Source organism: Etheostoma cragini, chromosome 21, assembly GCF_013103735.1.
Source record: "Etheostoma cragini isolate CJK2018 chromosome 21, CSU_Ecrag_1.0, whole genome shotgun sequence".
Taxonomy (NCBI): domain Eukaryota; kingdom Metazoa; phylum Chordata; class Actinopteri; order Perciformes; family Percidae; genus Etheostoma; species Etheostoma cragini.
The window spans coordinates 2017469-2033957 of NC_048427.1; the positions used below are offsets into that span (position 1 = coordinate 2017469).

Here is a 16489-nt window from a genome sequence, read left to right on the forward strand (position 1 = left end):
ACCACTAAGGTCTATATAAAGAGACTTCAGATCCAGTATTAGGGGACCACTAAGGTCTAAATAAAAGAGACTTCAGATACAGTATTAGGGACCATTAAGGTCTATATAAAGAGACTTCAGATACAGTATTAGGGGACGACTAAGGTCTATATAAAGAGACTTCAGATACAGTATTAGGGGACCACTAAGGTCTATATAAAAGAGACTTCAGATACAGTATTAGGGACCACTAAGGTCTATATAAAGAGACTTCAGATACAGTATTAGGGGACCACTAAGGTCTATATAAAGAGACTTCAGATACAGTATTAGGGGACCACTAAGGTCTATATAAAAGAGACTACAGATGCGCCGAGGCCTTTTTGATTGGCAACCAAAAAACTCAGAACTGTTTACTTTTTATTTTATTGTTTTTTAACTTTACTACACTATAACGTAGGTGGAATGTGTTTTTTTTGTATAGCATGAAAAACGTAGTGTCAGACATAATGGATATTAGCTATTTCAAGTTGGCAATAGTTCAATATTAACATACGAGCCTGGCGCTATTTTATATAATCTTTCCTGTCAACCTATTCCTATGAAGACCACTTCAGACTTCTCAACCCTAGTGAAAAAAAAACTGGTCACAAATATATAGTTTCCATTTTATTTTAGGCTTAGTAATTTAAAAAAAATTACTAAGTTGATAAACATTTCTTTTTATCAAACATTACTCAAACAGGAGGAAATAGTGTATTTGTTGGATGTTGGGGACAAGAGTGTGGCTCATTAATATTTTAATATTTTTGGACAACAATGGACGTCTACGGCACGGGGGAAGAAGACCAATCAGGCGTTGATACACACATGAGACACGTAAGCTGATGCGTTCATTGTTGGAATTTCTTAACAGAAGAAAAACACAAGATATCATCATCCTTATCCTCAAAGACACTTCTGGAGTGTAAAAGTCAAATTCTCAGTACAGTGGCGTCTTGTCCAGAGTACAGGCAGATATTTACGGCGGCCATCATCTGGTCGACCTCCTGGAGGACAGCAGCGAGTGAAGCAGGATGCCTGTCGCCACGGAGACGTTGAGAGACTCTATCCCGGGGAACAGCTCTCTGCCAGCTGGGATGGTGAGGAGGGTTCGGCACAGAGACAGCAGCTGGGGGGACAATCCCTCACCCTCACCCCCCATCAACAACACCGTGGGTTGGGTCATCTGGAAGTCTGAACACTGGACCACAGGAGTCCTGGTCTCCTCGGCTCCTGCCCCCACTGTGCCAACCACCTGCCAGCCCTGTGCCACCTTCAACCTCAGCATGTCTTCCAGGTTTTCGTATCCGTACACCCCAATCACCTCCATGATGCCCGAGCTGGCCTTGCTGACCACTGGGGACAAAGGACAGCTGTGACGAAGACTGCTGAGGACTCTGTCCACACCGAGGAAATAAGCCGACCGCAGGATGGCACCGAGATTCATCGGGTCCTGAATTCTCTCCAGGACGAGCCAGAGGGGGGTGTCTCCTCGGTTTGGTGCAGAGTCTCCGTCCTCTGTGAGGTAGCCCAGAGGACTTGCTTGCAGACACACGCCTTGGTGTACTCGCCCCCAAGACATCTTGTCCAGATCTTTCTTACTGACCCGCTGGACTTGTACTCCTCGCCCACGAGCCTCCTCACAGACCTGTATCACAGACGCCCTCTGAGAGGCCTCCCCGTCTTTTACAAACAGTTTCCGGGCCTGCCTTCTACCCTGGGTCAGAGCCAAGAGACAGGGGGCGATGCCAAAAACTACCTCATAGTTCTCAGCTCTGGAGTCCACTGTTGACCTCTGTCCCGCCATCTTCTCCTTCTCTGCAGGGAAATCGTCCAGACTCAGCCTCCTGAGTTCAGAGGACACTCTGCCGTCTTCTCCCTTCCGCTGAAACACTGGGATCTCATTGTTCCAAGCTTTGCTCTGGACTGACCTCTCATGTTTCTGCCATCCATCAGATGCAACACGCTTACGTTGGACAATGGAGATGTTTGACACCCTGCGTTGTCTCTTCACCACAGGGTTGCTGCTGCTGTCCTCTGGGCGCAGGAGGGTCGCTGAGACATGGTGACCCGCAAACTGAAAGATTATCCTGTTTAATCTTCTAGTCCCAACAAGCAACAATTTGTGGTGAAGTGATATACTGAATACCCCCATACTGAAATAGTTGGAAACGTGTCCAGGTGCACTAAGAATAACTTCCCCAAAGAAACGTGGTTCAATTCCCTAAAAAAGCCGTTAATCCATAAATGTTGTGTCTGTAGTATCTTTCATCAAGAGTTTCCTTTGTTCAACCATCAAAACTAAATATCTCCCTCCGTTGCCGATATGTTTGTGGCATTTTCATGAAATACGCACATGTGCAATTCAGCTTCGTAAAGAGCACGTCAAACTATGACCGGATATCGGGCGCTTTCACCTATAAAATAAAAGCTTTTGCCATTTGTGGAAAAATGTCTGCAGACAGATCTAGAAATACACAGATACGAGAGTGCTGATAAAATGCTCATCTTTATAATAAAAAAGTATTTAGAACATGAAGAAGGTAAAAGAAAATAACATACAATAAAATAGTGTTAAGTAATATAATTAATTCTGAAATAAGTCTGTAATCTGTATATTACCTTATATGTGTAAATGCCCAGAATAAATGCTAAATATTAACCTCAACTAAGACATTATAATAAAAATATAATAACATAAAGGTAAGTTCTAAATGTACTCTTCAGTTTACTACAGTGTCATTTTAAATGCAAGACTTTCACCTGTCATGGAGTATCTTTACATAGTTGTATTTCCATTTGTAGGATCATGTGGTGGTCGAAGTACTCAGATGATCCTACAAATAGAAATACAACTATGTAAAGATACTCCATGACAGGTGAAAGTCCTGTGTGTAAATTTGAATGCAGGACTTTTACCTGTCATGGAGTATAATCTTTATTTTATTTTATTTTACATACTCAACATGCAGATAAAAAGTACACATAACACACGACAATAGGGGTACTACTCCAAACACACAAACATGAATGCATGCAGACAAACTGACTCCCAGAAATATCACAAAAGAGACACACAAAAAACAAACATACATTCATACGCATATACATACAAATAGCTTAAATAGTATCTTTACATAGTTGTATTTTTTTTTTTAGAATCATCTCAGTACTTCTCCCACCACATGAGAAAATGTCGTTGTATAATTCAAGGACTTTATTTTGAAATCCATGACTTCCGTTGGTGCGTGACACCACCTGTGACGCCAGCAAAAACAATCGACGTTTATTTCCATGCGAACGTGACTACGTCATTTCCCGGAAGTGAAGCTACCGCAACACGGAAGTCGGGGAAAGAAAACAAATAACCCTTCAAATTTGTATCGAGTTGTAGTCGGAGAAGACGCCTTTAACACCGATTAACCGTTCGGACGAGCTCGGTACACGGTGAGAGAAACACACTGGGCGGGTTGGCTGTCATAAAGCGGGGTTAGTGTGTGGTTGCCAGGGCTGACAGTTAGCACTTAGTCGCCCGGGAAGACGTTACAGTCGGCGGACAGCCGAGCTAACACACGGCCGGACGGGGACCTCAGGCCTCCGGTCACATTACTAACCGCTGAGTAATAGTTTCCAGGAAGCGATAAAGTCAGTGACTGCATTAACAGGGCTGAAACAGGGCTAGAAACTGATCGATACTGTATGTGTGAAAACAGCAACTAATGACCACACTGTACAATACGTTGTTACCAGTTAAAGTCGTGTATCGAAACTTAGGGACTTAATGTAACTTAAGGAAAAGTAATTCTTAATAATAATTAACATGTTTAACATTATTAAAAGGATAAGCAGCGGATATTTTGTGGAGCTGGAACCATGAAATGTTTTAACATGAAAAATCACTAAAAGCCTAACAATATTTAATACATTTTTTGCCAATTATCTCATCGACTACCAGTTTCAGGTGTACTTTAAAATGTGTTTGGTGTTCAGAAATCTTTAATTTATAAAGTACCTAAAGCTGTCAGATAAAAACAGTGGGAAGAACATTTTAGTCCTAGATGTAGCGGAGTAGAAGTATAAAGATCAAGTACCTCAAACATATGTATTTTTTTAATTTTAACAATGCCAATTTAGTTTGTGTGTATTGATATATTTTGCTTTTGCTATTTCCAAACAGATGGACTTCCTGTTTGGGAAGAGGAAAACTCCGGAGGAGATGCTGAAGCAGAATCAGAGGGCGCTCAACCGAGCCATGCGAGAACTGGACCGAGAGCGAATGAAACTGGAGCAACAGGAGAAAAAGATCATCGCTGACATCAAGAAGATGGCCAAGCAGGGACAAATGGTGAGAGGAAGGAAGAAGAGTGAGCTTGTGTTTTATGAGGAGAGAATACATCTGTAATCCTAGCTGTAATGTGTGTTATTTAAATCTTTGCAGGACGCCGTCAAGATCATGGCCAAGGATTTGGTTCGCACGCGGCGCTACGTCAAGAAGTTCATCATGATGAAAGCCAACATCCAGGCCGTCAGTCTAAAGATACAGACGCTCAAGTCCAACAACAGCATGGCGCAGGCCATGAAAGGCGTCACCAAGGCCATGGCCACCATGAACAGACAGGTCTGGCAGGGAAATCACAGAAACACACGATTCAATGGAAATAAACGATACACCGCCTGATGTCTGCGATCTTATATTTGTTCCATTTCCGCAGCTGAAACTGCCTCAGATTCAGAAGATCATGATGGAGTTTGAGCGGCAGAGTGAAATCATGGACATGAAAGAGGAGATGATGAACGACGCCATCGACGATGCCATGGGCGATGAGGATGACGAGGAGGAGAGGTACGGGACCCAGATCACTAGGCCCGCGTGATTAATCGTTATAATATCTCGATCCTGCCTGTTCACGATTTAATTTTTAAATAACTGTGATAATTTTATTTTGAATGACTTTGATTATCGTTTAATTTTACGAGCCGACTGCATCACAAACGCTACTACTTTCTTCTTAAATAGAGACTGTATAAAAGAGGTCTTAAAGCGCTCCCAAGTGCTGTGGCTAAAACGCTACTACTTTCTTCTTTGAGTTTTATACCTAGACTGGCATGCCAATCGGAAGGGTGGTGGTTCGATCCCTGGCCTTGCAGTCCCATGGCAAAGTGTCCTTGGGCAAGACACTTAAGTGTCCCCCTACAGTGTGTGAATATGTGTGAATGGTTCGTGTACTTTGTAAAAGAGCTTTGAGTAGTTAAGACTAGAAAAGCGCTGTATAAGAACAGTCCATCTACATTTGCAGTGCTCTCCGTTCTCCTCATCGAGGCCTCTATGTTAACCATGACCATGTTAGGTGATGCCTAATGTGCTGTAGATGCCGAAAAAAATCTATCTTTGGTACTGCCAATTTGTTTTGTTTTGTCTTGTCATGGTCAAAAAAATCGTGGCAGAGAAACACGATATCAATTCTAAGCAAAAAAATCGTGACTCATATTTCCCCCCGAATCGTGCAGGCCTAGAGATCCGTGACAAAACTTTTTATTCTTCATTTAGGTGCAAACCTTTTATTCCACATTCATAGAAAGACAAACATCATGTTGACGATTCTTGTTTAAATCTCCGGCAAATCCTACCAATTATTTTATGGAAGTGCAATGTTGATTTCCCCTTCAACTCACGCCGCCATTTTGTGACTTCTTAATTCCCCTTCCCCAATCGTATTTAACCAACCCTATACATGTTTTCCATTCACTTTGATCCATTTGTGATGGTGTCTCTGTCTCACGCACAGCGACACCATCGTGTCCCAAGTCTTGGACGAGCTGGGTCTCAATCTGTCCGACGAACTGTCAAGTAAGAAACACTTGAAGCACAATAATGTCAATACTACACATGCTTCCTTTTGTCTGTTGTCTGGTGTTGTTCATGTGTTGCAATCTTTTTGTTGTGTTCATCATTTCAGATCTCCCAAGCACCGGAGGCAGCCTGTCGGTGGCCGGAGGGAAGAAGCAGGAGCCCCAGGCCGCCCTGGCTGACGCAGACGCCGATCTGGAGGAGCGGCTGAATAACCTCCGAAGAGATTGAACACACAGTGAAGAGTCCCACACCGTGGCTGCGTTGTTAATACAGATAAAAACATACTCAAATGTCTGCATTTAGATTCTTTTGAAGGTGTAACTGGCTGAACACCTGCTGTGTCAGCTGTGTGGCTTTCTGTTTGAGGTGTTTTTATTTTATGGGTGTATTGTGTATTTTATCAAAAACATACAACGGTCATTATCTCTCACCTCATTGAAGACATTGCCAAATGACACAAATTCTCTTACAGTGAAAATCTCTCTCTCAGTCTGTGTAAATACTAACTCCCCAAGGTGTGTTCACAGTTTAAATTAACACTAAAAGCAAAATAAAAGATATTTAAAGAACCCAAAGGAAAGATGGGAACAGGACAGGAGTGGATATTTTACATGTCAGCACTTTTTGTACATCTGGCTGGTTTGGCATTCTTTGTATTACCATCATATAAAAAAAAATACTGTTTTAGCACTGATGTAACATTTTTGATGACTTCTGATTTATGTTTATTTGAGAGAGTTGACAGTCGGGGGTTCAGCAGAAATCGCAACATCTTTTTGGTCTAAATTCACGAATGAGATGGAGAAAGAAAATCACGTCCAGCTGACCCCTCGCCAGTGGAAAGGCCCCCCCGCGTGCCGCCTGGCGACCGGGGCCCAGTGGCGTTTTTGAGATTTTCACCAAAACGTTAAGGAGTCAGTGGTGTTTGTTTTTGAGAAATTGTCCTGTTTTTGCTTTTCTTTATTCAATAAACTTTTATTTCCAGATTTATCTAACTGGTTTGAGTCGAGAAATCTTACATGATTCAGTTTATTAGTCATGGAAAGAACCACTTCACCTTGATGTCATAAGGATTGTCTCGGTTATGTTGCAGAAACATTGTGTACATTTACCAGGCAGGGAGTGTCAAACAAAAGATGCTATCTCATTGCATTATGGGAAGTGTAGTATCCAGTGTTTTTCAATGACAGTTCGTAAACCAGAGGGCACTGACATTTTCTTCAGTTAAATGCTCAGAACGTATCTGGGTCACAATTCTTGAATAATTAAATGTTAAAGGGTCTTTATCAAAAATAAATATAGGCCAATATATTTAAGGTGCCTACACCTTTTACATAAAATTCATGAACTTTGCAAGCATTTCAAGGTGCATTTTTAAGCTTGTTAAGAACCTTGAACCGTGGTGAATTACGTTTTTGTAGTACAGTACAGTACACTAATTATTGCACTTCACTTTTAATTAGACGTTAAAGTTTCAAATATTGATGTCTGCCTCAAATCAAATTCTTCCCATTCTATCAAACAAAAAAACATCCACAACCAGAATCGAAATATCGTAGACATGTTAATTTTATTCCAAAAAAATGTAACTTTCAAAACTGTCAATTTGCCAACATACAATCATAGAACAATATTGAAGGTACTCAACACGTCCAACATTAAATAATAAAAAAATAACAGCCATGTTTTATGTACATTTGTTTCTGGAAGCTATGTACAGAAAAAGAAAAGAAAAGAAAAAATCAACTTTGTATTTCCAAAACTTCTGCGTACACATACACCTGGCATAAGTGTTGAAGCTGCAGAAAGCTATTGCATCGTATGTAAAAAAGGAAGAAGACACAGGCAGAACTCGGACACTGCGATTGTAGCTGAGATTAGCTCAGAGAGGGAGAGATTAACTGGCAGCATGTTAACGAGCATACTGGTGAACATCGCTAGAACTACAGCTAGAAAGCTTATTTATTGTCTAAAATGGTACCTTTGAACGTCAGGTAACGGCATCCTTAAGGGACCAAATGCATACACACCACTTGCCTAATATTAAGCATATTGTAAAGATTGGAAACACGAAAGATCAAAACTGTACTTTGTTATTAAATTGCGTTATGTTGGACGCAGCGGCTCTCACTGAAAAGAGCAGCCAAAAGTCATGCTTTCAAGAACAGTATTTTGTAGTTTTTGTAGCCCAAAGAGCAAAGATTATTTTTTTAATTTTGGGGTGAAGCCATGCTACCAAGTTTAAAAAAAAAAAAAAAACTAAATATAGTCCATGCAACTCACACAAAAAAACTAATAGAAACAAAACAGGGAACAGAGCACTGGGTTTCACTCCCAATGATCCGTGTTGTTTTCATAAAGCAAACCAGGAACACAGAACAATGATTTGGTTGCTGAATGTTCATTTTTTACTACATTAGATTGGCAAGAACTGTAAGTTGTAAGTTAAATATGTAATCATGCTGAGTGTGGATCGGACCTCCTGACAGCACACTGAACATTGATAAAATGTTATTTGAAGTTGTCCGCGAACAACAATATATGCAACACACAGCACGATACAGTCCGATTTTGACTTCTATTTTTTCCACACAGGCTGGGAGAAGCAGTGTGGCAGAACAACCCAGAACGAAAAGTTGTTGCCTTATTGTTAACGACTACTTTTTCAATCAAAATGGCAACCAATGTTTTCTGTGCCCCCCCCCCCCCCCCACATGAATGCGCTCAAGATTAGCTTCCACTACAGCGGACTGTGCATAACACGTGAGCGAAACTCCACTTTTGTGTGATTAAATCAATTTTCGATGCTACAAAATGTATTTAAACATGTTACAGAACATGCACCTAACTGATCATACACTTCAGACAAATATCTGCTAACGCAGATTGTAATCCCAGGGCATCAGGCATTTTAATCTCCTTTTCAGAAGTGTAAATGAGACCAAAAATACCACTGACACCCAGAGGCGCAGCTATGATCCCACCCTGGTCAGCGGAGACACGTTGAGAATTCAGACGGAAAGCAACAGCAGTTACACACAGGGACTGGTGACTTGTCTTCCCTCCCCCGGGCAAGACAAATATAGCATTTTCTAATCTGGGCATAGAGTGGCATCTCTCCGCTGTTGACACACACACACACAACAGGGCTTCACTTCCGACAGGTCCGGTGAGGGGTCTGTTTTTTTGACACCTCGATGCGACATCGGCTTCGCTCATCCAGCCAAGGCAGCTCGAAGTTCCTGGAGCAAGACCACACATTTTAGTATAGAGATTCAACATTCCTCTTAAATTTGAACTGCAGAAATTAATCTTAGAACAGACAGGTGACAACAACAACAACAACAGGAGCGTTCTCCTCCCACATGAAAACAACAACAGAGGGAATATCTTTTGTAAGAACAACGTTTAAACCCCCAGTACAGTTCAGACTTTGGGAATTATACTAAGAAACCCCGAAGCTGTTATGGAGATACTTTATTTTGGTTTTTCATTTTTATTTGTCACAGTTCTGTATACGCAAAGCTTTTAATCCTGTAAATTGTCAAAACACTTTGTTAACTAAGATAAAATACAATATTTATATATATATATGTTTTAAAGCTGCACTTTCACATGTCTCTTTGTAGTGTTGCTCATTAAAAGCTAATGTACCTGTTGCCATTACTAATTGTTTGGAGTATGCACCTTCAACGTTGAAAGCACTTAATTGAAAGTTGCTTTGGATAAAAGCGTCGTCTAAATGACGTGTTATGTAATGTAACTCACAGTCAAGGCTTAATAAAATCTTCTAAATACCAAAATAAGTCATAAATTCATGCTTTTACCAAATAACCTCAGCTGCTTTCGCCCACTGGCTTCCTCCTCTTCCCTCATTATTCTTTTAATTTTTCATTTTTTTCACTCTGTAACCATTTTTTGAAAATGTGCTTTTGAGCTTCCTGCAGTGCAGAATCACCAGAGTAATGAGATGACAAATCAATAACTTTATGGATCATACCAGCCTCAGCCTGAACTAATCACACAGTTAAATGTCATAAAGCAGAAATAAAGACAAACACAAACTTACTGTTGTGAGAGTTTGGGCAACGGCCGGCCAAATGCAACAACAGGCAAGAAGGGCGTGATCACTATAGTTTCAACTGGTAGAAATAATCAAAAACAGTCAAGTTAAAAAATATCTTTAACAAAATCCTTCACAAACATCCCACTAATGTTACTACATTGCACTGTAATTGTACATGAAGTTATGCAGGTGTACCATCTTCAGTGTCGGGATAGAAGGACGAGAGCTCCGGCTCAGTCTCAGGGACGACTTTCTTCCTGTTCATGCGCTGCTGCAAACGCTGAAACATGCGCTGCTCTCTGATTCGCTGGATGTCCCACCTGAAAACACAGACTATTAATAAAAGCATCAGCAAGAGTAAAGAACGAGGGAGGAATCTCCCCTTATTCATTGAAAAAAACTCAACCGTTTGTAACTCACAGACTTCATTAGTTCACAATTAGTCCTCCCCCGAGCACTAAATCTCTCTTTTTTTAACACTTTCAAACTTATCCTCAAAGTTAGAGCTGTACAGTATCGTAAACATTTTACCATTTTTTTTAAGATTATTTTTTTTTCTTCTTCATTTCAGAGTAACAGTGGATAGACAGGAAAGGTGAGGGAGAGATGGCCGCAGGTTGGATTTGAACCCAGGTCGCAGCAAAGGCCTCAGCCTATATCACACCCTTACTGGGTGAGCTAGAGGTCGGCTAGAGGTCGCACCCATGTTACCAATTCTTATTCTCTGTGTGATCATGTCTAACGACGTACAACCACCCTTGGTAAAAATCTATAAGATAGAAAAGGTGAAACTCAGAGCCAGGCGATTCACTGGAGTACTATCACTGATAAATCTTTAAAATGTTGGATTGGAGTTTAATTTGTTGACATACAAGCCCCGACTGTGAATTTAGGTTGTTCTTAAATCTCTCTTAAAAAGCCTTCCTGTCACTTGCACTTCAAAGACAGAAATAAAGTCATTAGTAGATAATACTTTAGAATGACTTAGTCTTCGTGCCATTTTGACTATGAAACATGTATTTAATGTTTAAACGACAGTCTGCCCCCCCTAAAACTGGACCCTTATGTTCATTACAGTGCTGTATACTTTATCATAGTCCAGATTTTTAAGTTTTATGGGCTTCATTGTTGCTTTTATTTGAGTTCCTTTTCTCCTTCCTTTATTATATTTCTTGTATTTGTGTTGTTTAAGGGGTTATTGACATGATGATTTATTTTACCCAATTAAATTAGTATTATAGTATAGTCATTACATGTCTTGGTCACATCTCTTTAATAACCAAATTAATGGATCCCTAACAACAACAACACAACAAACAAATGTTGACCAATGCATTATTATCTGATCGTTTTAACCCCAGTATTAAAATATCAAAAACTCAAGAACAACCAGATCTATTTAAATATCAAATCAAACAACTTCATTCTGTGTTTGGTACCTTTTCCTCCTCTTCTCATCCAACTCCAGCTTCGCGTGGCGTTTTAAAAACACATTGTCATCCAGCGGCTAGGTGGGAAGACAAAGTCACACATGTAACTCAATTATATGCTTTTGGATTCAATGTGAGATAACCTTTCAAACCCGAGAGGCAGAATTATTAACATTTCAAATGTGTCTCACCTCAGAGGGAATAAAGGAGTAGTCCTCTTCCAAAGGCTCTATGTGATTTTCCCTCCACGATGGAACTAAGAGGAAGAAAGAAGGCGGGAAAGGTAAGCTATTCAGAGATCAAAGTGCAGTCAGGACATTTGATGGATATAGTGATTAAAGATGAGATATAGGTTACGCTTACAAACAATCAGCATATCATGTACTACATGAGGAGTCCACTCACTGGCCACCTCTTCTTCCTTTTTAGAGGAAGTCTCACGCAGAGGAGACAGAGGAGGTTGGTTCCAGCAACAGAGGTACATCTCTGTAGTAGACATGAACGGCAGGTCTTCGATCTGACAGTTCAGCCCGGGCTCCTCTTTGCACGGGAGCATGAGGTCCCTTTCTGGCCCCGACCTCATGGGAAGGGTCTTCTCTGGGGTTTCTTTACTGCGCAGCTCTCTCTGATTGGGAGAGCCCGGCTGAATCTCGGGCTTTTGGGGACTGAGCTTGGCACTTTTGCCCCGGGATTTCTGGACTTTTGCATCTCCAAAGCAAGATTTCCTGTGTGGTCAAAGAAATGAATTTGAATTACTAAAATATGACATTTGCACAGCCGACATCGGTACAGAGTAAGTTGGACTACAACAGTTTTAATGAACTGTGTCAGTGGTTATCAGTGGTGGTCAGTGGTTACGACTTCTGCCTCACAGCAAGAAGGTTCTGGGTTTGAATCCAGGTCGTTCCGGGCCTTTCTGTCTGGAGCTTGCATGATCTCGTCTCATTTGCCTGGGTTTCCTCCGGGTGCTCCGGTTTCTTCCCACCATAAAGACATGCATGCTAGGTAGGACTACAGTTGAAAATTAGCCGACTGGCTAACAATGGCGCATTTACAGAAATGTTGATAAATATGCATTGTCCTAATTAAATAAATAAATCTATTAAATTTAGATGTTGGCTCCTACTGATCACAAAAACAATGTAATCAAGAAAAACAACTATTTTGCACACACACACATTACGTTTTGCAAGAAAACTCTTATTTTGTCTTGTGTCCTGGATGACATACACACTTCTGCCCCTTCTGAAGACTAAACTCATTCAGTCAACATTTGAATACATTTTTTACATTATTATTTTTAGAGGAATTCTAAAAGTTCAACGGGAATAGTATTGAAGGGAAATGTCCCAGTAAAAGGTGTTTTCACTGTGGATTTGTTGTTATGTTCAATAATTACAACATTTTTCCAAAAGTCAACAAGTAAACCGTGTTAAATAATCGTGATTTCAATACTGACCCAAATAATTGTGATTTTCATAATTTATTTTTCATAATCGAGCAGCAGTAAAGTGTCAGACCAATATATCTCCTTTTCTGCATGAGTTTCATTCCTGTGTGTTTGATTTGAAAGAATAAAGCCCATAAGAAAAGCCCAGTGCTTTACTTTACCTCTTTTGACCTTTGCCACCCCGACTAAAGGCGAGTGGAGTGGCTGTGTTGGGCTGTGGACTCTCCTCTACTTCCAGATCCCACATGTCCTCCTTGTCAGGGGTCCATGGCTCCAGGGGCTGGAAAAGGCGCTTGTCACGCGGTGGGTCCTTCTTTGTGAGCTGCAAGCGACGCTCCATGCGCTCAATACGTGCAAGCAGCTGCAAAGGAAGACAGAAAAAAACGTTACTTTTAATGCTTTTTAAATTCAACGCATTATATAAACACACCAATGTTATGTTAAAACCCTTTTACTCACTGTCTCCTTGTCTGATTTGAGCTCATCTATCTCCTTATCCTTGGACTGCAGCTGTTGTTGCTGTTGTTCAATAAGGTCCAATTGGAGGAGGAGAATCTGCCGGAGGCAGTTGGCCTGTGTGTGGGGATTTGCGGGGGTCTTCCTGATGTTCCTCCACTTGCCCTCAGAGGAGAGTTCAATGGATGCTGTGCCCAGGACTCCCGGGACAACCCCCTTTGCACTGTCATCCGCAACTCCATCCTTGGGGTTATTGTTTAGAGCCATCTGAGGGTTATCCATGTTGTCAGCAGAGAGAGGTTTACCTTTCACTGGGGTTCCCTCACCCCCCATTTGTCTGACAGGGGACAATATCCCCACAGTTTTATTGTCTTCTGCAACTGTGGCCGCGAGGGAAACTTTGCTTGTCATGTAATTCTGGCCTAAGTCCTGTGATTTGCTCGGGATCTCGCCCCCGTGTGCGTTTTGAACATCTATAACAAAGTCGCAGGACTCCCTCTTGATGCTCACGGGGCTCACGGTGGCGGGCCCGAAATGCGTTTTGTCAAAGTCGTTGGTGTCAGCGTCCTGCTTGAATCCTGTATTTGGAAACAGTGTGGACCTCAGAGTCATGGCGAACACAACGGCTGTTCATCCTGCAGCGCCTCGGCGGTGCATTTCAACCACAGCTTCCTCCCATTAGAGCTGCTGTCATACACAACGAATACAAGGAAGAATAAAAACATGTATCTTGTTATTGTTGTCTGTTTAACTGGACGACATATTGTCTCTGAACTGGTAGTGACACATATGCACCAGCTAACTATTCAATAAAACTATGTGCGACTGAATCCCGTGCATCTTTCTCCTCAAAATCTTCCACCCGGTTTGAAATTGAAGCTACGATACCTTGAAACTGCAGTACGAATACACAGTTGCTTTTAGATACACAAACACGTCACATTAAGAGGATTTAAACTCAGTGGTGCGTCAGGGTAGACATTACAGTATGAGGACTCGGGAGTGGCTGTGTAGGACACTGGAAAGCGCCTTCTCCTCCATTTTGGTTCTCGCGAAATCATGAAAAACAATAACAGCTAGCTAGCTTGCTAATGTTAGCCGCCGGCTTGTTTAACCAACAAATGCGCGCCCGCAGCGAAGCGGTTATAACAGCCGCGTTATTAAACACTCATAATTGGACATACGTGTTTTAACTACCATGTAGTTATTGTGTTTTGAGCTTACCTCGACTGTAATTCAAGTCCACCTGCAAACTGCCTTCATGTTCCCTCCTCCAGACTTGTTTTAAAGCGCCCGCTACTGCGCATGCGTAATTTGTTGGATGGCCATTTCTTGTGTTTTGATGAGAAGAGCGTCAACAGGGGGAGACAGAGTAACGTTACACTATAATTATGTAATGATTAATAGCATGTACTGGATTGGGGTATTTAACCAAGTACATTTGCTCAAGGGCTGTGCCGAAGTACACATTGAAGATATTAGAGGAATCACGTTTGGTGAAGGAAATTTCTTTCCATAAGAAAAGCTTCAGTCAAACATCCTGATACTGAACATTTAACACTCTACATCTTCAGCCTATGTATTATCAACAAACCATTACTTTTCATATGCTGCTAAAGTGCCACTTCTTCATTAGTTTAATGGTCCATGAATCTATTCCTGTTGGTTGTTAACTCAGCAACAGCTCTTTAGGAAAGTAAAAACCAATTCACTCTCCACTGTTATTACAGCGCTGATATCAGTAGTCACCTGTGCACGTGTGTTTCATTACTGCTTTAATGTGCTGGAACTAAAATGTTTTTCTTTCCCACTTTTCCTGCTATGACACATGTTTCCCCTGAGGAAACTCTATAAAAGCCCACTTTCTGAAGGCAACCCTCCACGGTAAGCAGCTGAAGTGTTTCTTATTGCCTGTTTTAAAGATATATCCCCATTTAAAGGTGAGCAAATGTAATGAATCAATGAATTGAATGTGGTTGTTCACACACTTGATTTATACTACATTACGTGTTTAGGTCTCATCTTGACCATCTACGTGTCGACAGCTGTGTTAGGACTTTAATCTTGATCAGATCTGCATTTAATGCATTAAAATGATGTCTTTAGGCTTTGAGGTCATCATGAAGGTGGTGCTGTTTGAACTTTTGGTTGTCTGGCTGCTCGGAGCGCTGCACGCAGACAAAAACCCTCAACCTGAGCAGATGGGGTGAGTCTCAATTACAATAAATTAGGTTTTACCTCAATACATTAAAGCAGATCTTCTTCAGGGGGTCCTCCGAGTTCTTGCAGTTAAAAAAAGTGTATATGTACACATGAAAATATACGTTAACATCAACATATTATTTGTAAAGAGAAATCTTTTTTCATAATTTACACAACATTAATGATAGCCTTAGCGTGTAGAATCTACAGATACAGTTAATGGTTCACTGTACACGATAGGCTATAAATATATTAATATGTCAAATATTTAACTATGTGTAAGTCTTATTTGAATAGCTTTTGATTGTATGCACAATAAAAACCCAGATCAACATGCTTCTCAATTATAAAGTAGGCTAGGCTGTCTCTGCTCCGTCTCTTTTTCAGCTGAGGGGTCCATGGCCGAAAAACGATTAACAAATTACTAAAGGATTAATAAATTAATAAAGGATTAATACATTAATAAAAGATTTATAAATTAATAAAGGATTAATCCACTTTAAACAGCCGCAAACCATTCTGTTTGCAAGACAATGCTGTTAATGATAAACCACTAAAGTCTATTTACTAATCAAAACTTTATTTGATTGACAAAAAGAACAACGTAGATTAGAAATAGGATTTAAAAGCGTTAAAATGACTCATGTGATTTGTTTTGTCTTTGTCTAGACTCGGTGAAGATGAGCAGCACGTGAGCAGAAGATACGCTGAGTCGGCCATAGCCAGCGAAATCAGCAAAATCATGGATTCAGTGGTGCAGAAGAACTTTGTTGATTTCTTGCTCAATCAGAGGGAGAAAAAAAGCAAGTAAGTCTCTAAATGTTGAAGTAGAAGAAGTCACGCCAAAGCAGATAGGTGTGAGGTGTGGTAATCCCTCTCTCTCTCTCTCTCTCTCTCTCTATGTCTCTCTCTCTCTATGTCTCTCTCTCTCTCTATGTCTCTCTCTCTCTCTATGTCTCTCTCTCTCTCTCTATGTCTCTCTCTCTCTCTATGTCTCTCTCTATGTCTCTCTC

At 40.9% G+C, this 16489-nt stretch overlaps 5 protein-coding genes across 9 annotated transcripts in view; 3 read left to right on the top strand and 2 right to left on the bottom strand.

The window, feature by feature from the left end:
- Positions 1-14617, bottom strand: part of msl1b (MSL complex subunit 1b) — a 23741-nt gene extending 9124 nt beyond the window's left edge. Inside the window, exons 1-9 of one of the 5 annotated variants that reach the window (XM_034859661.1) lie at positions 14493-14593; positions 13278-13948; positions 12980-13179; positions 11732-12093; positions 11560-11624; positions 11378-11445; positions 10134-10258; positions 9942-10014; positions 9002-9114 (exon numbers count right to left, since the gene is read on the bottom strand). In XM_034859661.1, the coding sequence (XP_034715552.1) occupies positions 9024-9114; positions 9942-10014; positions 10134-10258; positions 11378-11445; positions 11560-11624; positions 11732-12093; positions 12980-13179; positions 13278-13886 (1593 nt within the window). In that variant the 5' untranslated portion in view covers positions 13887-13948; positions 14493-14593 and the 3' untranslated portion in view covers positions 9002-9023. Of the gene's footprint in view, positions 1-8121; positions 9115-9941; positions 10015-10133; positions 10259-11377; positions 11446-11559; positions 11625-11731; positions 12094-12979; positions 13180-13277; positions 13967-14492 lie in introns of those variants that run through there. The other 4 variants (XM_034859662.1, XM_034859663.1, XM_034859664.1 and 1 more) reach the window with 4 other exon arrangements.
- On the bottom strand, positions 705-2416 carry mrm1 (mitochondrial rRNA methyltransferase 1 homolog (S. cerevisiae)). The gene has a single exon (XM_034859680.1). It carries the CDS (start codon positions 2174-2176, stop codon positions 1013-1015), a length of 1164 nt encoding a protein of 387 aa, XP_034715571.1. The 5' UTR covers positions 2177-2416; the 3' UTR covers positions 705-1012.
- snf8 (SNF8 subunit of ESCRT-II) overlaps positions 2116-16489 on the top strand; it is a 22299-nt gene continuing 7925 nt past the window's right edge. Inside the window, exon 1 of the mRNA XM_034859696.1 lies at positions 2116-2126. The gene's annotated coding sequence lies outside the window, so the exon portion shown is untranslated. The remainder of the gene's footprint in view (positions 2127-16489) is intronic.
- On the top strand, positions 3286-6862 carry chmp2a (charged multivesicular body protein 2A). Its single transcript, XM_034859700.1, has 6 exons — positions 3286-3468; positions 4199-4366; positions 4460-4639; positions 4734-4864; positions 5808-5869; positions 5979-6862. Exons 2-6 carry the CDS (start codon positions 4199-4201, stop codon positions 6098-6100), a joined length of 663 nt encoding a protein of 220 aa, XP_034715591.1. The 5' UTR covers positions 3286-3468; the 3' UTR covers positions 6101-6862.
- Positions 15380-16321, top strand: gip (gastric inhibitory polypeptide). Its single transcript, XM_034859708.1, has 2 exons — positions 15380-15480; positions 16146-16321. The coding sequence occupies exons 1-2, from the start codon at positions 15395-15397 to the stop codon at positions 16285-16287; spliced, it is 228 nt and encodes a 75-aa protein (XP_034715599.1). The 5' UTR covers positions 15380-15394; the 3' UTR covers positions 16288-16321.

Coding starts and splice junctions, on each gene's coding strand:
- mrm1 (XM_034859680.1), bottom strand. CDS start 2,176: ATGGGGGTATTCAGTATATCACTTCACCACAAATTGTTGCTTGTTGGG.
- chmp2a (XM_034859700.1), top strand. CDS start 4,199: ATGGACTTCCTGTTTGGGAAGAGGAAAACTCCGGAGGAGATGCTGAAG. Junction 4,367..4,459: donor TGGCCAAGCAGGGACAAATG/GTGAGAGGAAGG, acceptor AAATCTTTGCAG/GACGCCGTCAAGATCATGGC. Junction 5,870..5,978: donor TCTGTCCGACGAACTGTCAA/GTAAGAAACACT, acceptor TCATCATTTCAG/ATCTCCCAAGCACCGGAGGC.
- gip (XM_034859708.1), top strand. CDS start 15,395: ATGAAGGTGGTGCTGTTTGAACTTTTGGTTGTCTGGCTGCTCGGAGCG. Junction 15,481..16,145: donor CCTCAACCTGAGCAGATGGG/GTGAGTCTCAAT, acceptor GTCTTTGTCTAG/ACTCGGTGAAGATGAGCAGC.